The 24,823-nt window shown below is 33.1% G+C and overlaps 1 protein-coding gene across 1 annotated transcript in view; it reads left to right on the forward strand.

The window, feature by feature from the left end:
• The first annotated feature begins 1,957 nt into the window (after nucleotides 1–1,957).
• LOC134256480 (macrophage mannose receptor 1-like) overlaps nucleotides 1,958–24,823 on the forward strand; it is a 61,360-nt gene continuing 38,494 nt past the window's right edge. Inside the window, exons 1-17 of the mRNA XM_062739119.1 lie at nucleotides 1,958–2,062; nucleotides 2,212–2,325; nucleotides 5,048–5,221; nucleotides 5,490–5,609; nucleotides 5,701–5,817; nucleotides 6,117–6,164; nucleotides 6,272–6,448; nucleotides 6,688–6,933; nucleotides 10,173–10,327; nucleotides 10,452–10,556; nucleotides 11,737–11,852; nucleotides 11,944–12,086; nucleotides 12,280–12,491; nucleotides 13,340–13,356; nucleotides 16,135–16,156; nucleotides 19,311–19,431; nucleotides 19,542–19,709. Of these exons, the coding sequence (XP_062595103.1) occupies nucleotides 2,262–2,325; nucleotides 5,048–5,221; nucleotides 5,490–5,609; nucleotides 5,701–5,817; nucleotides 6,117–6,164; nucleotides 6,272–6,448; nucleotides 6,688–6,933; nucleotides 10,173–10,327; nucleotides 10,452–10,556; nucleotides 11,737–11,852; nucleotides 11,944–12,086; nucleotides 12,280–12,491; nucleotides 13,340–13,356; nucleotides 16,135–16,156; nucleotides 19,311–19,431; nucleotides 19,542–19,709 (2,005 nt within the window). The 5' untranslated portion in view covers nucleotides 1,958–2,062; nucleotides 2,212–2,261. The remainder of the gene's footprint in view (nucleotides 2,063–2,211; nucleotides 2,326–5,047; nucleotides 5,222–5,489; nucleotides 5,610–5,700; nucleotides 5,818–6,116; nucleotides 6,165–6,271; nucleotides 6,449–6,687; nucleotides 6,934–10,172; nucleotides 10,328–10,451; nucleotides 10,557–11,736; nucleotides 11,853–11,943; nucleotides 12,087–12,279; nucleotides 12,492–13,339; nucleotides 13,357–16,134; nucleotides 16,157–19,310; nucleotides 19,432–19,541; nucleotides 19,710–24,823) is intronic.

Below are 24,823 nucleotides of genomic sequence, written 5' to 3' on the forward strand. Positions count from 1 at the left end.
TTTGAAAAAAATATCATATAAAGGAAGGTAATACTTTTAACCAATCAAAGTTTAAGACAATATGCTTTATAAGCCTTTAAAATATATTTTGTTTCTGTAACTAATGCCAGAATGATTAATTATGAAAAAGGTCTTATATTTCATCAATAGATATTTTTAACATTTTTTAATATATACAAGTGGGCCCTTTAGTGAAGAAAAAGATATGAAAAATTGAGGTAATTTGTTAACATGAAAAGTAGATCATCCACCTAGTTATTTGAAATTGAAATTGAACAAAAGAATTATAGGTGTTCAATGTCTAATAGGTGGTTTTGTCCTCTTATCAGTGGAATTTTTAGTCATCTGAGTAAAGGTATACCTTAAAATATATTTTTTTTCTGTAACTATTTGCCAGAATCTTTAATGATGAAAAAGATCCCCTATTTCATCAATAGATATTTTTAACATACTTCTTTTAATATATACGGACACGTAGGCCCTTTACAAAAAGAAAGATATGCAAATTTCTGAATTTGTTTAATATTTACGAGTTGTACAATTATCTATCATAATCTTATCATTCCAACTTTTCTGTTGTCAGGTGATTTTTTTTTTTTTGGAAAAGTTTTTAATTTATACATGTATTTTCAACACAGGTTTGGGTTGACCAACTTCACAACAACGTGAACTTAACGAAGTTTTACTGGAGTATAGGAGCATCAATAAGGTTGGGTGATTATGCAAGAAATATATAACTAAGTTTTAATTTTTTTCAGAATGTAGTTTTTGTTTATCACCCAGTTTGTTAAAACTACTCGATAAATTGCCTGGCCCAACTAATTGTTGTCCTCATTTTTTAGTCCAACAAACAGGAGTTGTATAATTGTGAAAGAGAAAGAAGGCATCTTGAACTGGATCACTCGAGACTGTAAAGAGGAAAACTTTTTTGCCTGTTCAAGACCTGAGGGTAAATAAAGTTGCCTTTAATTTTCTGATTTGGACAATTAAAATTGGATTATTTGTAAGCTAAATACCAGAAAGCATAATGTGTATAGTACATGTATTTGAAAAATGGTTTTGTTAATTATAATTGACTTCCAACATTATAAATAGAGCATACAAGTATTATTTTATGTATTTCATGTATATTAGGAACATGTCCATCTGGATGGATATTCCATCAGCGCTATTGCTACAAGTATATCAACACTCTGCAAACCTCGTGGTATAATGCCAAGGAATATTGCCAAAATTTACACTCAACCCTACTTGATATTCAAGAGTAATAATATATATAGTTTTTGTTTAAAATCTTATCATTTTAAACCCCAAACAAACACGTGTTTTTATTTTCTCTTATTCATTTTTAAACATATCAATAAAACGTGTACTGTAGACGTACTTTTTTGAATTGGAATCTTAATTTCTGTTTAATATTTTCTGCTTGACTGTCACTATATGCCTTACATTTATATTAAGTACGCTTTGACAAATTTCCGCTGAAAATTTGTGACGGCGTACATAAATTAATACCACGCGGAAAAAGTACATGTACATCTACGGTATTTTGAATGGCATCTAATATTTTCTGCTTTAACTTTGCTACACTTTATGTTTTATATTTGTATCATAACATTTGATATTTTTTTAGAAACAGTGTTTAAACAAATTTTATGAAGTAAGTTTTTATTATTTTACACTTACACTGAATTTGTGTTCCAGTTTCGATAGACAAGTATTTATCCACAATTTTGTCCAAAGACAAGAGGCAGGCATCGAGAATGACAACAGACTTTGGCTTAATCTTAAAAGTATGTATTTTTAAAGCAAATTTTAATATTTTTTTCAGCATTGTTTCATTTCATATTCATATTTTATATTCATTTATCCCTTGTGAAATCTGCATTATCAGAAATATTTGATACAAAAAGGAATTTTTTTGTCCTGTTTACACTTAAATATGTTCCAGAAAATTCTAATGGCCAATGGATATGGGACTCTTTGAATAAACAGCCTGTATATACCAACTGGGCAAATGATACTGAACATTTAAGCTTCGACTGTGCTTACATAGATGCCGGTACAGAATAGTTTTGTATCAAAAGTCAGCATATTTGATCCATACAAACAGGGAACAAAATTAAAAAAATTACTTTTATCTTTATAATTTGATGAAAATTCAGTACATAATTTTCTGTTAAACTTTTTCTATTGTTATAAAATAAAAAGAGAGAAATGGTAAATGGTTTGATACACCATGTACAACATCACTCAGTATCATGTGCTATATGGAAGTTGGCTCATCGAACTGGAAGAAAAATGTGTTGAGAGATGAAACCCAAGGTACACTATATTCAAATAAAATAAATAAATTTGATGGATAAATAACTCGAAGGATATGTAACTCCTATAAACCAGTTACATGTTTGAGCTCTCTTTTGCCACATTCTGCATTTGAGATTGATAATTTTCTTTCTCAAGATATTTAACTTGCATTCACTAGGCTAAAAAGTTGACGACATAAAACTAAAAGAATCTTTAACGTTAATTGCAATTTCAATTAGAAAATTCTTAAGTTAGATAGGCAAGCCATTTATTTGTTCTAATGCTATCAGCAAATTCACCGTAATTTTTAGCTCTACTGGTCAGAGACAGAGATTTTTATATAACTTGGCACACAAGATATAACTTGATATAACAAATAGACTACATTGAGATACATATTTAGTGCATCGGTTTTTAATTTGTATGAACGGTGTTGCCATGGTTACTAAAATAGAAATTTCTGTGAAATTCCTTTAAAATCCTACTCCTCCTACAGTTTAAGTCTGATTTTGATATAACTTGGCACACAAGTAGACACCACTAAGATACATAATTTAGTGCATCGGTTTTGATTTCAGTGAACGGTGTTGCCATGGTCACTTAAAATAGAAATTTCTGTGAAAATTCTATAAAACGCTTCTCCTCCTACAGTTTTGGTTTGATTTTGGTATAACTTGGCACACAAGTAGACTACACTAAGATTCATAATAAAGTGCATCGGTTTTTGATTTGAATGAATGGTGTTGCAATGGTTAATAAAAATAGAAATTTCTGTGAAATTCCTTTAAAATGCTACTCCTCCTACAGTTTTGGTCTGATTTTGATATAACTTGGCACACAAGATATTTCGGTTTTGATTTCAGTGAAATTCACTTAAATTAGAAATTTCTGTGACATTCCTATAAAATGCTCATCCTCCTACAGTTTTGGTCTGATTTTGATATAACTTGGCACACAAGTAGACTACACTAAGATTCATAATGAAGTGCATCGGTTTTTGATTTGAAAACCGTGTTGCCATGGTTACTAAAAGTAGAATTTTCTGTGAAATTCCTTTAAATTGCTACTCCTCCTACAGTTTTGGTCTGCTTTTCATACAACTTTGCACACAAGTGCTCCTTTTCTTTTGTTATACAAACAGACCAGTAGAGCAACAGTCTCATCATGGTTCAAAGTTACAATTATTTCTGATTATAATCCAAAGTAACTTTGTTACCACTAAATATATACAAATTGAAACATGTTACATGTCTTGTAATAATGAACTATGGAGAGAACGATCAAAGGCATTTATGCCTCCAGTTCAATCCAATTCAATGAATAAAATATTTTAAACTAAATGTCTTGGAAGAACATTCTGAGAAAAACAGGTTTTTTTTAGCTCTACTGGTCAGAGACCAGAAGAGCTTATGCGATGGTAAGGTGTCCGTCGTCCGTTCGTCCGTCTGTCTTTTTTAAATTGCTACTCCCCCTACAGTTTTGGTTTGATTTTAATATAACTTGGCACACAAGTAGGCTTCACTAAGATACATAAACCATGCATCGGGTTTTGATTCAATAAACGGTGTTGTCATGGTTACTAAAAATAGGAAATAAAAAAAGTGAAATACCTTTAAAATGATACTCCTCCAACAGTATTGGTTCAATTTCAATATAACTTGGCACACAAGTAGATTACACTAAGGTACATAATTTAGTGCATCTGTTTTTGTTTTCAATGAACCGTGTTGTCATGGTTACTAAACATAGAAATTTACATGAAATTCCTTTAAAACGCTACTTTTGGTCTGATTCCAATATAATTTGGCACACAAGTAGACTACAGAAGATAAATAATTCTATTCATTGCTGCCTGTTGCAAAATTTCGAATCCAAGCTCTACTTTTCCTTTTAAATACTTACAGACCAGTAGAGCTAGTGACTGAGCTACAGTCTTATCAGTGACTTCTGGTTGCTGTAAATGATAAATTATTTTTATATATTTTCACATTTCTGAATGTTTCTTTGTGATATTCGTCGAACCATAGGTTAATTGATTTTTTGATAATCTGTATCTGAATGCAGCTCGCGTCGCTTGGCGAAGACTGTTGAGATAAACATGGAAAGTGTTGTGTATTTTAAATTTGTAAATTTATGTTGTCAATTTTATATCAAATATACAAATGTAAATAAAGGGAATCACTGTCTATTTTGATATGCCAGGGACATCACAGACTGTTGGATTGTGGGATAGTTTATGATGGGCTTTGTCCATTATGCAAACTAAAAAAAAATTATGTCGGAAATGAAATTTCGAAAAATATTTGAAAATGATTTTTTTAATTGCTTACTGGCTAATTGAATTACTTACTGATTTTATCCGATGTTGTTAACTCTTTAAAGATTTAATGGTGAAAAAAGAGTTCCGCGATTGAATTAAATAATATTTCCTTACATTTACAATGTATTTATAATTTTATGAGGGTTTATAGTTAAAGAAAAATATGAAGAATAAGTTTGATTTGTTTTTGCGTAGAGGTAACAAATACATTACATATTTTCTTTTAATTTATCCATAGACTTTTCTTTTATTCAAATATTATAAATAAAAACTTTAAAATGGAAAATTAAAAACAAACATACCTAGAAATAATTGTCAAATCATATGTAATATGCTAACATGTATACTAGTATGCCAAAAAGATGAACATGGACAATAAATCCTGTCAAATATATTATCTTCCTATTTGTGTAAATATAGGAAGGACAGTCGTGTCAGAGTGCGGAGAAGGATGGAGAGACGCACCCAACAGTGACTCCTGTTATATGTTTAAAAAGGAAACGGTGACCTGGTCAGCGGCGGAGGACGCATGTGTCAAAATGGGTGCTCATTTAATCAGTATTGACAATGCTCATGAACAGGGATACATCACAGGTAGAATTTCATTATGAATTTCCTTTTTAACGTATGGTGAATGTTTTTCTCGCAGAAGAAAATAACATAATTGAATCTACGTTGTCTTTTCTTCTTCATAATGAAAAAAACTCAGTTAATTCTGAAACTAACACAAGAAACGAAAAATGCTTATTTTGGTTCATGTTAAATAACATATACACATGTATTTTCAAAAAATTTATTAAACGATATTCACAGTTTTATTCTAATCTAAAAATACTTTGAAGTTCTTAATTTTCAACTTTAGGATTTCTTCAGTCCTCTGCTGTATATAGCACGGTGTGGATTGGAGCAAACTCGCGCTCTCGACAGAAGGGATTCACCTGGAGCAGTGGTCTCCCCTTTGTCTTCTACAACTGGTTTCCTGGTAAATTTACAAACATCTTTTATATCGTTATTTCATATTAAATTAGAGGAATGCAAATAGAGACAAAAGTGATTTTTTTTTTCATTTACAGGGCAACCTGATGGACAGAATTTTGGATCTGAGGAATGTGTCTCTATTTTTTCTATTAATGGGAAATGGTCAGATGTTTCATGTGGTCAAAGACATTACTTCATCTGCGAGAAAATGCGTATGCACTATCCTCAACTGATAATATTTCCTTACCCTACTATATCTTTCTAATCAGTTTTCTTTCTAATATTTTTTTTTTCATTTAAGTTAGGCTTATTAAGGATAATAATCGGCTTATTTCTTATTTATATATACACGATATATTCTTGATATTATGTATATTTCTTTATCGCAAAATATTCTATTTTTACAGCTTTTGAATATAATTATCCTGATGTTTTTGAAGTCGTTGGAAATCACCTTTTTAATGTTGAACATTACTTCTTCAAGGATTATTATTTTTTATGTTTTGTCTAGGTCCATCGAGAGTTAACACGACTTCTACCATAACTCCTACAACTGATGGTACTTTTTCATTCTTTTCAAATTGCTTTAGATTATTGTGTTTCTACTAAGGTTTTTTAACTTCTCTTTAAATATTAAAGCAATAAGAAGATATTGTATTCCTCTAGGATATGGAAAATTTTGTCCAGATGGTTGGAAGTCATACAGGGATCATTGTTTCTTGATTGAAAGAAAGAAAATGTCATGGAATGAGGCAAGCCGGCTCTGTAGACGCAGAGATAGTTACCTGGCAACCATTGCTGACCAAGACGAGCAAAATTTCATATTTAGTCAACTACCCTCTGGTATGAGAAGGCATCATTTAAATGATACATGTAGCACTACAAAGAATAATACTTTTATGTTTTTTTTCAAATATGATAGCATGTAAAGTATTTCTTTTTCCTTGGAATTGGAAGTACAGGTATATATTTTATTTAATAGTATGTAAATGTTTTATTCGAAATTCGAATATTTCTAGGCCAGTTAATATTCCTTCAAGTTAGTTGCTTTTTAATTAGAACTGCGATCTTTGTTTTTTCAGACTATTGTTTTAATTTCCACCCTAACGACACGCTTTGCTCAGAGTTGGCAGCTATGGGTAAATGTACAGATGACTTGTTATACATGATGAAACAATGTCCTGCTGCATGTAAGCAATGCAGCAAGAATTGTTCTAACTCGTTAAGTACTGAACACTGCCAATCTTATGCAGCCATAAATGGCTGTGAAAACAATCCAGAATGGATGTTACAACACTGTAGAAAAACATGTGGAGCTTGTAATGCAGGTAAATTTTAAACACTTCGAGTCTTAAAGTATGCATATACATATAAAGTACTATTTGAAGAGTAATTTAAACATTGATCGGAAGAATACAAAAGAAAAAAAAACTCGGTTGGACAGTTATTTTTAGGTCACCTGAGTAACTCAGGTGACCTATTGCTATTCGTTTTCAGTAATCGTCGTGTTTTTGTGTGTTAACATTTGAACATTTTCAGCTTCTTCTCTGAAACCACTGAACCAATTTCAACCAAATTTAATATACAACATCTATGGGTGAAAGGAAACAAAAATTGTGAATTTTATGGACCCTGCCCCCCTGGGGCCAAAACCACTAAAATTATTGCAATCTTTAATAATCTTCTTCTTTACTCCTGGAGATCAAGCAGGCAAACTGTTGGCATGAATGTAATGAGCAATCTACCAAAATTGTTGATTCTAGTGCTAGGGTGGGGTTATATAGATAATATAGTAAAAATGCATGATTTCTTTGAAAATCTTATTCTCTGCTTCTGGGTAGTAAGTAGTTATGATGAGCAAGAGTGTCTCTTCCAAAATTGTGAATTTTGTGGCCCCAGGGTCAGGGGTTCTGGTGTTAGGGCGGGGCCCTATTGATCATATAGTGAAAATGCATTAATTCTTTGAAAACCTCCTTCTCTGCTCCAGGGTATTAAATAAACTATGTAAGTACATAATTATGTTGAACAAGAGTGCCTCTTTCAAAGTTGTGAATTTTATGGCACAGGGTCAGGGGTTCTGGTGTTAAGGCGGGGCTCTATTGATCATATTGTGAAAATGCATTAATTCTTTGAGAATCTTCTTCTCTGTTTCTGGGTATTAAATAAACATATGTTGTAATAGTTATTAAAAGAGTGCCTCTTCCATGTAAATTGTGAATTTTTGGAATCTTAAATTGGGATAAAATATGAGTATATAGACCCTAAAAACAGTTGAAATATAGGGCGGGGCTCTATTGATTATATAGTGAAGATACATTAATTCTTTGAAAATGTTTCCTTTGCTCCTTAGTTTTATGCCAATGATTCAAGAATATATATTTATGATGAAAAAAAGGTGCATCTAGCAAAATGGTTATTCCCCCCCTCCTGGGTCAGGGGTTGGGGGTATATAGTCTGAAAATAAATTAATGCTTTGAAATCTGCTCTTTAGTATGAATCAACCATTTTATGATAAAATTTGCAAAATTTTGAAATATGTGGCCCCAGGGTCAGTGGTTCCTTTGGGATGATGTGCACAACTGGTTATAAAGTGGAAGTGCATTTCCTTTTTGTTACTCTGATCTACCTTTTGGTATTAAGTAAATAGAGTAAGCAAGCTAAGTCTATAATTATGATAAGCAATGGTGCCTCTTTTCAAATTGTGAATTGCGAATTGCATGGCCTCTGGTTTAAAACACGAACCAAATTTAATTATTTGAAAGTTGTTACACAATACTCAAGTGACCTATAAGGCCCATGGACCTCTTGTTTTCAGCTCACCTGAGCCGAAGGCTCAAGTGAGCTATTTGTCAAAATTTTTTTTGTTGTTGTCGTTGTTGTCGTCAACAAACTTTTCACATTTTCATCTTCTTCTCAAGAACCACTGGGCCAATTTCAACCAAACTTGCAACAAAGTATCCATTCAAGTTTGTTATGAAGGGCCAAGCCCTTTTCCAAGGGGAGATAATTCGTGTGAAAAATTAATGGCATGTTTTAAAAATCTTCTTAAAGAGTAGGCCAGGAAAGATGAAACTCATGTGGAAGCATCCTCTATTAGTGTAGATTCAATTTTGTTCAAATCATGACCCTCGGGGGTAGGGTGGGGCCACAATGAGGGGTCAAATTTTAACATAGGAATACATAAGGAATATCTTTAAAAATCTTCTTCTCAAGAACCACTGGGCCAGGAAAGATGAAACTCATGTGGAATCATCCTCAGGTAGTGTAGTCTCAAGTTTCTTCAAATCATGACCCACGGGGGTAGGATGGGGCCACAATGGGGGGTCAAAGTTTAACATAGAAATACATAAGGAATATCTTTAAAAATCTTCTTCTCAAGAACCATTGGGCCAGGGAAGATGAAACTCATGTGGAATCATCTTCAGGTAGGATAGATTCAAGTTTGTTCAATTAATGACCCCGGGGGGTTGAGTAGGGCCAAAATGGCCAATCAAAGTTTTACATAGGAATATATAGGAAAAATCTTTAAAAATCTTCTTCTCAAGAACCACTCGGCCAGGAAAGATGAAACTCATATGAAATCATCCTCAGTTAGTGTTGATTTAGGTTTATTCAAATCATAACCCCCGGGGGTAGGGTGGTGCCAAAATGGCCGATCAAAGTTTTTCATAAGAATATATAGGAAAAATCTTCTTCTCAAGAACCATTGAGACAAGAAAGATGAAACTCTTGTGGAATCACCCCCAGGTAGTGTAGTTTCAAGTTTCTTCAAATCATGACCCCTGGGGGTACGGTGGGGCCAAATGCTCGATAAAAGTTTTAAATAGGAATATATAAGGAAACCTTTTAAAATCTTCTTTTCAAGTACTTCAAAGCCATGCTTAGTGATATATATAGGGAATCATACTCAGGTGTAATAAATTAACATCATGACCCCCTTCATTAGCCCCCCCCCCTCCCTACCCTCAGTAAACTTTCAGTTCAGATCTGATACGTGCTTTTTTTCTAGCCAATTGCTCAGGTGAGCGATGTGGCCCCTGGGCATGTTGTTATGTTTTTTTTACTTCTTTTATTGATCATGTATCTTCATTAAATATGATACCTTTTTAGTAATTTTCCAGTAAATCACTCTTTTATGACAAATCTTTATTTCAAAACTAATTGGCAAAACCAATGCAGAAGTAGAAATTAATTTGATTAAGTCATGATTGATTCATAACGCCTCTGAGAACCACAACCTGAAATAAGACATCTAAAGAATAAATTGTTATAATTGTAAAATGAACCTACTTTTTTGTGGAACAAATCCAGCTGAAGTAAGAGTATAGCCAAACTATTGGGGATTGAAAAAGTAAAACATGTTTCTATCAAACAAATCTTTGTTTTACATTGTTTGCCTTAAAAAGAACATGATGTTAAAGTACACATGATGTTAAATTAAAAACCACTCATTTAAAGTATATTTGGAATCTTAAGTTGGGATAACCTTGAATTAGACCCTAAAAACAGTTGAAATATAATTAGATTGTGAAAGAATACTTTCATCCTATATTTAATTAATTTACAGTTATTACCAGGGGATTCTGGATTGGTCTTAAAGACATAAAAGGTCACCTGTTTGCATGGGAAAACCATGAAAAGGTTTCCTTTACATTATGGAGAAAATCAGAACCTCAGGGATATCTTAACTATCAAGAAGGTTGCACAGCAATGACTTACAATGTAGGTATACTGTGTTGCTTTCAATAGATGTTAAATTGTACATTGAATTTTATGTCTACGGTACTTGAAATTATGCTCCATTTCTTAAAACATGTTGTCAATTATATTCATTTTTTCCCTTTAGGATGGATTATGGTTTGATCAGAAATGCAACATGATAATGCCAGGTTTAATTTGTAAAGCTGAAAAACAAGAGGAGGGGTTTACAGTGTCAACCGGGTGCGATAGGGTATTGGAAATTATTCTAAAATTGAACGTTTTCTTTATAATCGTTTTTGTCTTGTCCTATTAGTTTGCTGTTGATTATTTTTACCGTTTCTTGGGCATGACCATTTTCCTAAAAAAGATTCTGGTTTTGCATTTCCTTTAAGTAAGCAAAACATATTTATAAATGTTTTCCGCTGGAATCTTTGATATTTAAACTTTCAAAAAGCCAAGAAAATTAAACCAGTTTACCTACCTATACCTACCTACCTACCTAGGCCTTGTTATGCCCGCGGGAACATAGGGCAAGGACTGGATTTCACTACTTCTCTCTGTCTTTGTAGTCCCTCATTTCCTTTTCAACAGTCCTACGCCAGTTTAAAGGAAATATATCCCTCTGGAATCTAGCAAAATACCTTGTTGGAATACCACTGCAGGATGTTTAGACCGGCCCTTTGGATAAGATCGTTTAAACTGAGGTCCCGTGCCGTAGTAGGTCGTGGCAAAATGAATCCTTCACTGCTCAAATATCCTATGTTTCAATTAGATGTCTTAATTTGAAGCCGTCCAATGGCAACTAGTGGCCTCGCAATGTGAGTAAATTTTTTTCAAAGGGACGTTAATCAAACAAACAAAACAAAGCAAAAGACAGTCGTCAAATTTTATTCAACAACAACAACTACAACAACAACAACAATAATAATAATAATAATAATTACTACTATTATTATTATCATTGGCGGACATTTCAGTTTCAACAAACATCATGATAGCAATAAATAGACGGCATGCTTCAAATATAGTATGAAACAGGATATGAAGAACGAACAATTTATTATGTCCTATTAATGACGTCCCTTTGTCTTATTCGTAAAGAGACAGTGTATTTTGAAACTCTACATGGACACATATAATTAAATAATTTCATTATTTGAACTCAATTAATTGTCTTGTTATTATTTTCTATATATAAGATAAGTGAACAAGTCTTTTGTTCGGTTTTTCACAAAAAGAGGAGTTTTTGTGATTTCATGATTGCTAGACGTAAAATCTAAAAAAAAAAAAGATTAAAAACTGTTGCTTGCATATTATATTGTTATTGGTCACATCAAATGAGATCAGAGTTCATAATGTTTATTAGTAACTGTTAAACAACGTCCTTTTGTAAAAGAAATCTCTACATTAGTGTTGTTCTTATACTTTAGGATTACGTAAGCTACACATCAATGTGTTACAAATTCAGAAATGATGTGTTAACATGGAGTGAAGCCCAGTCAAAATGTGAAGAAGAAAATGGACATCTTGCCACTGTTAATAATGTGTAAGTATTTCAAAACTGTGACTTGTTCGACACGTACACATACCGCATATACGATAGAAAAAAATCTTTTTTTTTTAATTTTTAATTTTAGATATGTTCAAGCATTTTTATCAAGTCAGCTGATTAGAAAGACTGGGAACTTTTGGATAGGATATAAGGAAACAAGGTCTAACGATACCTTAGAGATGTGGAATAGCGGTCACCTGATCAAATTTCGGTTTGGGGATAAACTAGGTAAAAGAAAGTTTAACAGCAAATATTAACGGTTGACAAAAACGCTTTAATTCTGCAAAGACTCAACTAGTTATGAATTTCTAGTATTTATACAACAGTTATTAAAAGAAAGGAGAAAGAAAAAGACGGGGAGACAGTTTTCTTCGCTAATTCTTCGAATCCCTCGATCAAAATCTAGTACTTGCTTTTACAGATTTTTCTTCCATCGAATTGTCAGAAGCATGTGCCACAATGACGACATCAGTGCCTGCCGGGATATGGTCATTTAAAAACTGCACTACAAGACATAATTTCATATGCGAGAAACTCCGAAATGGATACACAACGACTACACTTCCTGTACCGACAACTCCTCCACTACAGTGTCAAAACGGGTGGACAACCATTAACGATTTTTGTTATATGGTATAACTAAAGGTCTTGACACACAATTTTTTATCAAGTACATGCAAATATTTACAAATTCAAGAATTTAAAGAAGAAAACCAAAGGTCGCATTCTTTATTATTATGATAATTTGGAGAGAATATAATTGTTTTCCATGAATCGCGCGATCTCAGTAGGAAAAGACAGCAATTCATGATTTGATAGAAAGGATTCTTTTTTGGGATGGAGGGTTGGGGTGCGGTATTTTGAGTATAAATTTAGGAAGAATGCTAATGAATCTTTTTTAAACAATGTTCTCAGTTCCTTTTAAAGTGTTATGTTCCAAACAAATAAAAATAATTAATTTTGCATTGTCTAATATTATTTTATTTGTAATGATTGGGTGAGATGTTGCAAATTTTATACAGAATACAGTTTATTCACAAGAATGGTGTTTGTTATTTTCAATTTTGAAAAAGTTTTTGCGAATAAACAATTTGATACACAAAGCTATGTTAATTGAAAAGATAAACGTGTTGCTTAAGGCAATATGAGCTGCATGCTTGACATCAGAAAAAAAATGTCGCAATTTTTTGATAAATTATTTCAAAGACAGAAAAATAGAACTTTATAAACTCCTGTTGTTCATATTTGCTAAGGAAGAACTTGATTGAAGCAAAACGTAATTATTGTCGTCCTATATAATAATGATTTCTTATATAATACTGTATATTCGGTTGTACAAAAATATTTCTTCTGACACATTTTAAAACTTCATTTTGGTCTTATTGATCATAAGGTAAATAGCGGTTTATCATATAACACATTTAACCAAGCATTATAAAATTCCGAAAATTCATATTGCTTTAAATTATATATAATTATAGGTTATTCAAGAAAGATCGCCTGGACACAACTAATAAAGTGATTTTGTTATTTTTTTAAAATCTTCTTTCAATTATCTGTGTAAATAGGTATATCATATTAATAAATCGTCATTATCCTTCCTATTGAAAAGAAATAGAAATGCATGGCAAACTAATAAAGTGATTTTGTTATTTTTCATTCATTTTCATGAATTATTAAAAATCATATAACGAGTGAAAAAAGAATGGAGGCGTACAAAAGCGAAGACAATACTCGCTCTGGGAAAAGACATTTCCCAATTTTAAAAGTTCATGAAAGCTATATTTTTAAAAATTATATGGTTTATATCATCTTTTACACATTTAATTCTGTATTTCATTGTTTTAATATTTAATCAATAAATTATTTTTCACTCATGTTTTTAAAATATGTGAAAACCAGAAAGTAATGCTTCACGTATGATTCTGACTCTCTCCATAGCGCAGGGTTTTGCGCAAGACCCACCGCGTTAACCACTACGCTACAAAGCATATGCATTATCAGTGTCTGTCAGCATTATTTAAATGAACGGGTTTATTGAAGCTTTATTTTTTTCCAGAAATGTTCGATTTTCATATAGAATGGGTTCAGATTCCATGTTTTGAACAAATAAAATAGATTTCACATTTACGTTTCCATCATTTTAGCTTTAAGGTAGGATTCTTCTCATATATCATGTACAGTATTTAAAAATCTATGAAATTTTCAAAGAATCAAGAAAAAAATTCACTAAGTGATAGTATAAGTGAGAATAACTTTGACCGCTTTATATTAGAGGCAAGGTTGGGTCCAGGTCATAACCTTTCCCTTGAACATTAAGAATAAAAAATTACTGTTGCAAATCATGCAATCCGTTCTTGTATTTTTTAAAAGATTGGATGTTTTTCTTTTTGCATAAAAGGATACTACCATATAGAGCCTATAAGATAATACTACCAAACTGACATAAATAATTTAACTAAAATGGATATTGGCTAGTCCGAATTTTCTTAAAAGCTTACATAGTACTAGTTTGTTTGAAAAATCATAATTATTTGATATTTTTTGAAACTTTAATCCCTTAGTATTGATTTAACTTACATTTGAAAATTTCTTCAAGTCTTTGATTGTGTAAAAATTATAGCTAAATTATTGTTTTATACAAATTTTGAGAGGCAGAAAAGAAGGTATTTTCATACGCCAACATTCCGCCAAAAATATAGTCCCTGCTAGTTTTCAAACGCAGTTTACCATTTCTATTAAAAGTTGTACAATCGTGATGAGGAAAGAAAAATATAGTCTTTTAAATCTCTTACACCAAAATATAGAAGGCATATAAGCAAATATACCTTGAATATTTCATCAGGTCGGAAACCAGAGAAGAATCCTACCTTAACGGAGAATGGAGACGTTACCCATTCATCCTTTTTAAAATCTCATTTTTATGGCTCTAGTAAACCCATTTTCCACTGAAAATGCTTAACTGTCAACTTTAAAATAAAGATTGTCAAATGATAAGTCGTTCTGTAAAATTGATTGATTGATTGTATATTGTTTTAGGTCCCTCGCGAGAATTTTTCACTCATATGGAGACGTCACCACTTGGCGGTGAAGAGCTGCAAATTTTGTCCCATACTCGGCACTTAGGACCATTGAGCAGTGAAGGGTATTTTCGTGCCAGCACCTACTGCGACAAGGGACCTCGGTTTATACTGTCTCATCCGAAGGACCGGTCTCCACGTCCCACAGTGGGATTCCAACCCGCGACGTAAGGATAACCTCCTTACTTCGCGACTCTAGAGCAGACGCTCTCACCACTGCGCCACGCGGGCGACTATCGTTCAGTAAAATAAAATATTATAAAATGTTTTGAAGATATGACATTACTGAAAACATGATTTTAGAAAATATAAATTTTCCGTAAGTTTTGAAAATTGAGAAACATATTATCTCAAATCGTGGAATTGTCCACGCCTTGTACGCCCTCTTTCTTTCATTAATTCCCTCGCATTACGTATACAGCCTTGAAATTCTCCGTAGTGTGGAGTTCATCAGCGCCTTCAACTTGTTCATTGGAATATTGTTCGGCCTTCCAACAAGACAGTCTTCGGTTGTTCGAAGCCACGCGAAGCCTTTAATCTTCACCGTTTGGTGTTCTATTTGAAAAGTAGAGACTTAACGGTAGCCAGCCGATTTGATTTGTGTAAATGTTTGAAAGAGAGACTTTACAAAATATTGTCTCACTGGATTTCTTTCATTTTTGGGTTGTGTGTACCCATTGTTAACTTTACTACTATCGGTTTCAATGGTAATGACGTGGCGATTACACATTTTGCAAAATAGAAAGCCGGGTCTTAATAGATTGGGCGTTGTACCACGACAACATCACCGTCTTTTTTGTTTAATAATCATTCTACTTACTCTATGACGACGGATAAATATATTCTAAAATTGTTGGAAAAAATTTATAGCGAACCGTTGATAAATATTTTGTAGGCTTTTTCTTCACTTAGGTAATTCAATTAATTCACCCACTGGGAATTTCGCAAGCGGTGTCATGACAGCAAAGAAATCATTTGGAAAAAAAAAACGATGTGTGTACCCCAGTGCATGAAGTTGTACTGCAAAAGTAATGTCGAACCTGTCATAATTTGTGCACTTTTTGTAAGCTTATATATATATAACATTAAGTGACGGCAATTTAGTGCACAATTACCAAGATACATGTGCAACTCTGTCAAGTTTTCATAATTTTGGGCAAATGCGTTTCTTTTGTATTTTAGTTGGTATTTTTTAGCTCACCTGAACCAAAGGTTCAAGTGAGTTCTGATGATCACAATTTGTCCGTCGTCTATCAGTCTATCTGTCTGTCTATCCGTCTGTTTGTAAACTTTTCACATTTTCGACTTCTTCTCCAGAACTAATTTTTAGCTCACCTGAGCCGAAGGCTCAAGTGAGCTTTTCTGATCAAAATTTGTTCGTTGTCTTCGTTGTTGTTGTCGTTGTCGTTGTTGTAAACTTTTCACATTTTCATCTTCTTCTCAAGAACCACTGGGCCGATTTCAACCAAACTTGGCACAAAGTATCCTTTGGTGAAGGCGATTCAAGTTTGTTCAAATGAAGGGCCACGCCCTTTTCCAAGGGGAGATAATCATAAATTTGTTAAAAATTAATGGCATTTTAAAAAAATCTTCTTCTCCAGAACCGCTGGGCCAGGAAAGATGAAACTCATGTGAAAGCATCCTCAGGTAGTGTAGATTCAAGTTTGTTCAAATCATGACCCCCGGGGCAAGGGTGGGGCCAAAATGGCCGACCCAAGTTTTACATAGGAATATATAGGAAAAATCTTTAAAAATCTTCTTCTCCAGAACCACTGGGCCAGAAAAGATGAAACTCATGTGGAATCATCCTCAGGTAGTGTAGATTCAAGTTTGTTCAAATCATGACCCCCGGGGCAAGGGTGGGGCCAAAATGGCCGACCCAAATTTTACATATGAATATATAGGAAAAATCTTTAAAAATCTTCTTCTCCAGAACCACTAGGCCAGGAAAGATGAAACTCATGTGGAATCATCCTCAGGTAGTGTAGATTCAAGTTTGTTCAAATCATGACCCCCGGGGCAAGGGTGGGGCCAAAATGGCCGACCCAAGTTTTACATAGGAATATATAGGAAAAATCTTTAAAAATCTTCTTCTCCAGAACCACTGGGCCAGGAAAGATGAAACTCATGTGGAATCATCGTCAGGTAGTGTAGATTCAAATTTGTTCAAATCATGACCCCCGGGGCAAGGGTGGGACCAAAATGGCCGACCCAAATTTTACATAGGAATATATAGGAAAAATCTTTAAAAATCTTCTTCTCCAGAACCACTAGGCCAGAAAAGATGAAACTCATGTGGAATCATCCTCAGGTAGTGTAGATTCAAGTTTGTTCAAATCATGACCCCCGGGGCAAGGGTGGGACCAAAATGGCCGACCCAAGTTTTACATAGGAATATATAGGAAAAATCTTCTTCTCCAGAACCGATGGGCCAGGAAAGATGAAACTCATGTGGAATCATCCTCAGGTAGTGTAGATTCAAGTTTGTTCAAATCATGACCCCCGGGGCAAGGGTGGGGCCAAAATGGCCGACCCAAGTTTTACATAGGAATATATAGGAAATATCTTTAAAAATCCTTCTGAAGATCCACTGGGCCAGGAAAGATGAAACTCATGTGGAATCATCCTCAGGTAGTGTAGATTCAAGTTTGTTCAAGTCATAACCCCCGTGGCTAGGGTGGGGCCAAAATGGCCAACCCAAGTTTTACATAGGGATATATAGGGAAACCTTTTAAAATCTTCTTTTCAAGTACTTTAAAGCTATGTTTAGTGATATTTATATGGAATCATCCTCAGGTAGTGTAGATTCTAGTTTGTTCAAATGATGAACGCCTGGAGGGGGGGAGTAAATTCAAGCCCATGTGCTCAGGTGAGCGATGTGGCCCCTGGGCCTCTTGTTATCAAACTTTGTACAAAGTATCCTTGGGTGAATGGGAGTTTAGAGTGTTAAAATGAAGGGCTAAGTTTAATACCCACAAGGGGAGATAATAAAGAAAAGACAAAAAAGGGTGGGGTAATTAAAAAATCTTCTCAAGAACCACTGGACCAGAAAAACTGAAACTTGTGTGGAAACATCCTGGGGAAGTGTAAATTATAAATTGTTCAAACAATGACCACCGGGGTAGGGCGGGGTACCAAAAGAAAATCCAAGTTTTACATGTTATATACTGACACGCAAAAGAAACGCAACAAGCAGTAATCTACAAATGTTTGATTTTTTTATCTTATGATTTTTTAAAAGCGAATAAAGTAAAGCTAAACTCACTTTTCAGATCATCAGAGATTTGATAAAAATGTTAAATGTTTATCTGTTTACTTTAATAAGTAAAATATGACTGTTAAAACACCCCCCTCCAAGCCACTCAAGTAAAACGTGCAAGACTGTCCTAAACAACAATTGCAGTTTAATTTCTACGATACAATAGGTTTATTAAAATCGAGATCTGAGCGAAGGAATTATTCTTTGGCATCTTTAAATGCTCGTTTTTCAGATGATTAGGTCGAATTTTCTCTAACTTAGAGCAGTGTAGCCACTCTTGGACTTCCGGTACAAGGACTGTCCTTAATGCATATAATACGTAAGACCCTGTTGAGACTTAATGTAGTGAAATTTTGCATCAGCAACTCTCCATCACCTTTACATTGAAATTTTCCAGCTAGCGCAATGGAAATGCGTAAATAAGCCATTTTCAAGTAGCCTTAGCAACATTACGGGAAACGAAAGGAGAGTTTATTTTTTGAAATATTGCTGCATTACTTATGATGAACAGTAAAAAACCCTAAAAACTCCATAATATTGCCAAATGTTTTGTTAAACATGCAATTTTTGATTTCTGTTAAGCAGACTCAAACTTGACTTCCGGTTATGGTATGGAAATCATTCAACCGTTAAATTACCAATGTTTACCTAATTGAAGATATTCATGATTTTAAGATACAAAATTCTTTACTTTACATTATTATTTCTTTCTAAAGTAGGGTGTTGCGTTGCAGTATATATAGGAAAAATCTTTTGAAAGCGTGGAAGTCCTGGGAAAGTATTTTAAAGGCACCATGATATATAGATATATAGGAAAAATCTTTAAACATCTTCTGAAGAACTACTGGGTCAGAAAAACTTAAACTTATGTGGAAGGGGGGGCATGAGGGGGGGGGGGGCTGATACAGAACAACATGACCAAATTTACTCAGGTTAGCGATGTGGCCCGTAAGCCTCTTGTTTTTCATTCAGACTTTGACGATTGAGAAAGATACATAGTACATAAAACAGTTTGTTTCATACTTCCAAACATAGCAGATATTTGAAGCAACAACATCTGTACTTTGTCCTTGCTTACCATGAAATTCCATAATAAGAATATTCTACTTTAAGGCCGTAATTTACGATAACTTCTGCATTAGATGTATCTTTATTATAAAATATATGTTTTTTTTTCTCAGGCTTACGGAGGAAAATTTCTGGATTGGGCTAAATGACAGGGAAAAAGAGGGAGGTATTCATTAATAAAATTTTTCCTAAAAGTTTATATGTAAAATTTTAAATATTTGCAAAGGAATAAAATTCAATTTTCGATAACAAAAGAAAAGTTAATTAATACTTTAGATTGGCAATGGTCAGATGGAACACCCTTAGATTACAAAAAATGGCTGACTAATCAACCAGATAATTGGCAGGGTTATGAGAACTGCGCCACATACCGACGAACAAACAGAGGGTTTAACGATGTCATATGTTCTGGTAAACGTCCATTCATATGCAAAGCAGAAAAAGGTAAGTGTTTACTATTTCTAACATGGTCAGAATATTTTTAGCTCACCTGAGCCGAAGGCTCAAGTGAGCTTTTCTGATCAAAATTTGTCCGTTGTCTGTCGTCGTCGTTCTCGTTGTTGTCGTCGTAAACTTTTCACATTTTCATCTTCTTCTCAAGAACCACTGCGCCAATTTCAACCAAACTTGGCACAAAGTATCCTTGGGTGAAGAGAATTCAAGTTTGTTCAAATGAAGGGCCACGCCCTTTTCCAAGGGGAGATAATCATGAATTTGTTAAAAATTAATGGCATTTTTAAAAAATCTTCTCCAGAACCGCTGGGCCAGGAAAGATAAAACTCATGTGAAAGCATCCTCAGGTAGTGTAGATTTAAGTTTGTTCAAATCATATATGGGGCCAAAATGGCCGACCCAAGTTTTACATAGGAATATATAGGAAAAATCTTTAAAAATCTTCTCCAGAACCACTGGGCCAGGAAAAATGAAACTCATGTGGAATCATCCTCAGGTAGTGTAGATTCAAGTTTGTTCAAATCATGACCCCCGGGGCAAGGGTGGGACCAAAATGGCCGACCCAAGTTTTACATAGGAATATATAGGACTTTAAAAATCTTGTTCTCCAGAACCACTGGGCCAGGAAAGATGAAACTCATGTGGAATCATCCTCAGGTAATGTAGATTCAAGTTTCTTCAAATCATGACCCCTGGGGCAAGGGTGGGGCCAAAATGGCCGACCCAAGTTTTACATAGGAATATATAGGAAAAATCTTTAAAAATCTTCTTCTCCAGAACCACTGGGCCAGGAAAGATGAAACTCATGTGGAATCATCGTCAGGCAGTGTAGATTCAAATTTGTTCAAATCATGCCCCCCGGGGCAAGGTTGGGGCCAAAATGGCCGACCCAAGTTTTACATAGGGATATATAGGGAAACCTTTTAAAATCTTTTCAAGTACTTCAAAGCTATGATTAGTGGGGCCTCTGGGGGGGGGGGGGGGAGTAAATTCAAGCCTGATGTGCTCAGGTGAGCGCTGTGGCCCCTGGGCCTCTTGTTTATTTATCCAAGGTTGCTCAAAGCACAATGTTCTCGTACTTATAACTCATAGATTCCTGAACTTTGTTTTGCAGACTTTATGCCTTGCATAGTTCAATACTTTTATAAGGATCGGGGATAGGGTAATTGAAATAAGTAATTGCATGTAATTAACTGTAATTAAATACAGTTTTAAAGTTTTAAATCTAATTGAAAGTATTTGTAATTAAGTTTACTTTCGATGAAAAATTATTAAAGGTATTTAAATATATTCCAAAAATGTCACATATTTTTCAAGTAAAATTTTTTTTAAAGTGTCTTAAAATTGATGTATACCAGTACTATTTAGCATTAGCTTGTGTTTATTCATTAATGCTTAACAATGTTTATACAGCATAACACACTGCCAAAAACAATGGGAAAAATAAAATTTAATTATATTGCTGCTTCAAAATATTCTCGTATACGTTTTACAAATTTGATGGAAAGAAAACTTAAGTAATTGATATTATATAAATAGTATTGTGTTTTGCGTGCACTATGCCTAAATAGTAGTCAGGATTAGACACATGGTGCACGAGCCGGAGGCGAGTTCACTATGTGTCAAACCCTGACTACTATTTAGGCTAAAAAACTTCTATGACGTCACTCATTGTTATAAGTATAGGTATATTTTACCGATTGAACCAGCAGTAGTTGGATGTTTAAAGATGCAACTGGCCATCATTTGGATATTTCAAATATCCAACTGCCTATCGGTTGGATATTTCAAATATCCAACCGAGGTGCATAAAACAGTAAACAATGAACAAAGGAGATAAAACAGTTTTTAAATATGTTTCCAATGCACATGAAAAATAACAATCAATCCAAATTTGCCACACTATTACAATTAATTTCCTGTGCAAATGGAATTACCGCAATTACTTCATATTTATCGTGTTTCAAATGCACTTCCAATGCTCACAGAAATAAGAATTCATCCGAATTTTGCACACATTTAAAAATGTTTTCAGTCTTTTTGACCATTTTTGACGCTTTCCCACACATAAATTTATTTTCACCTTAATTGTTAAAGAATATCACTTCTTATTGCTGTATATTATTTCTGGGTCCGTATTAATGTAAATTATAAATAAATTTATTGACGAATCTTGTAGATTTTAAATTGTTATATTTCTGAACAAATATCTCACTTGTATCTCTTTTGTATTTATATCTCAATGTACTACATGTATTTTAATTGCATGACATATAGTTATATTTAAGGAGAGGAACTCGTAAGTTGTAAGAACTTGTTTCCAATCCTTTTGTTTATACAATAAAATATGTTCAAAACAAAACAATGTAAATTCCTTCAGATTATCCGAGATTCATCTCTGTTTCATAATTTTCCGGCGCACTTCTCAAACCAACTTAATTAATTGGCAGCCCATCCATTTTTCGACACCGTTATTATTGAAGATCCTGATATGGGATGTTTTTTAAGCAGGTTCCGCATAACACCACCAATCTTTTTATCTGTTTAAGCATTACTTTAAGTATTGTCCGAATGGAACTCCATAAGAACCCAACACTTTTCCTCAGCAAACCATCATCTCATAATATGTAATGACAAATTCCCAACTTTTTATCAAAATTCTATAGTTTTCTTCAGCTTTCAGGTCAAACGTATTGAAAATACCATCTGAACCTCTCTCATTTACTTTGGATTTAAAAATACAATGTACTCTTTGTCTGATTTTATGACTGTTCAGTACAACGAAAAGGGTTGAAATGACATCAGCACCGTGTAGTATCATGCTCACTAGTCCATGAATAAAAGAGGTGTTCGATTAGGCTATTGTTTTGTGTCACAGTTGGATACTCAGTATTTAAATGGGCTAAATTCTATTGTATTACAGCAAAGTTGGATATTTGAATAGGTAAATGTTTCTTTGGGACCCAAAGTAGGGAATTTTTTAAGTAAGATAAATAACTCGATAGTGTTTCATAGTTTAGAGAAAACATCCCCTCCTCGGGCCTTCGGCCCTCGGAGATAATGTTTGCTCTAAACTATTCAAAACCATCTCGTTATTTATCCCTTACATAGTGCACGCAAAACACAACACTGTTGTTATTATAATGCTGACTGTTGTTACTGTTTAAAACAGAAATATTTTCTCCATTCCCCATGTTTCATCACCTGTTTCATTCGTCTACTCTATTATGACGTCACCTTATGTAACATGTACGTCATAGTCTTTTTCTTTAAGGTAGGTCACTTGTCAGTTTTTTGGAAAAATTCACGCAGAACCTCTTACTTCAAAACTATTTATCAAAATTCAATTTTTAAAACATATCTAATTTCAACAATGTTAATGTTTTAACATTCAACCAAAAAAAAAACTGCTCAAAAAGCTACAAATAAGCAAGATTAGTGAGGGACTATTTTTTGAGTTGGAAGGATGTTTAGCAGATAATTCGGCAAATCTGCACATTTATTAAATTTAATATCTTGGACTTTTAGTCTCACATACTTTTACTCGGAGAATATTTTTCATTATGATATTGCTAGGAATATTTGATTAAGGTCTTAATTTATATTTTTAGAACACGTTTTACACCTTCCTTCAAAAAACTTTGCCAAAAAATGAAGATATGTCAAATAAGTCAATATAAATTAACCCCATTTTTGCCTGAAAATCACATAGGGCCTATTTTGACCAATATTTCAAAATTAACATCAATGACCCCAACTTTTTCTTTCATTATCTTAAAGTACTCGATGTATGTCACTGATCAGCACTTAAATTGTAAAAAGCTTGATTTAAGAAAATGTTTTATTGCCTATTTAGTTTTTTAATTAATACCCCAAAATATGTTACTTTTTAGTGCAAAAAGGTCACACAATAATTTAAGCGCATTAATTTGCAAGATTTTTTTTTCAATGATAAATATTATTCAAAAATTTTTACGTGAAATAATATAATAGTTTTTGCCATGGTTACATCTGATAAAATATAATAAAGGTTTAAGTAATTAACCAGAGTTAAAATTTAAGAGGCAGTCCACCGAAAAACCAGGCAGTATTGTATTAATAGGCGGCACATCGAATGTGATGAATATTTGGTATTTTATTAAAAACAATATCAATGTAGTCCCAAAGGAATAATGTAACTGAAGATTTGTTTGAAAATTGCTTATTTAGTAAAATATCCTTGTGTTTTGTGTTTTTGAATTCCCTTATATAAACCATTGAAAGTAGGTAAGAAACAAAAAGTTGTAATTTCTAATACAATTTTAACAGGACTATAATTCACACTTAAATAAATCTAGAAATATTTCATTTTTTGTTTAAAAAATAAAATCATTGGGAAAAACACTTTTAATAGAAGTTTTCTGGCAAAATATATAGACGTTTTCATGAAAATTTGCGATGCAAGAGTTATCTCCCGTGGCATCGGTAAATCTGCTAAACACATCGGAATTCTAGTGAAATATTTAGAATCGATACACTAAAGAAAATTATTAAACAAAAAATAAAAAAATTATTTTCAAAATATAATTCATTTTCGTCTCCAGACGTAATATTTAGATTAAAATTGGCTATAATATTCAGGTTAAATCTACGTTTCCATTGATGTATCAGTGACATAATATTGCATCACAATGAAATAGAAATGATATAGCAAGTTTTCCAGAGAAGTTCGTAAATTCTTTGCGTGAAGTGTAAAGAAAAATATTTTAAAAAAATGATTTCTCTTTTTCTGTTTAATTACTCTTTAGAGTGCATTTTACTAAATGTTAAAGCATATTTTAATATCAAAATGTATTTTACAAAGTACACGGGCGGTGTCTCGGCAAAATGACGTTTTGATAAGTTATTTTATACATGTCCGATAACTATTTTTTTTAAATTGATTTACCAGGATATACGTTAAAATAATTAATGAAGTCTTTATAATGAACATTTCTTATAAAATTGGGAATCAATGATGAATGTTTTAGATTTACGCAACATTTAATTCAACGAAGTTGGTAGATGTAAAAACTAAAACCTGATAAATACATTTATCTATGCAATCAAATCAAAATAAACGATCC

The sequence above is a fragment of the Saccostrea cucullata genome, unplaced genomic scaffold, assembly GCF_032062105.1.
Source record: "Saccostrea cucullata isolate Sc308-1 unplaced genomic scaffold, CSIRO_AGI_Scuc_v1 ctg5775, whole genome shotgun sequence".
Lineage (NCBI taxonomy): Eukaryota > Metazoa > Mollusca > Bivalvia > Ostreida > Ostreidae > Saccostrea > Saccostrea cuccullata.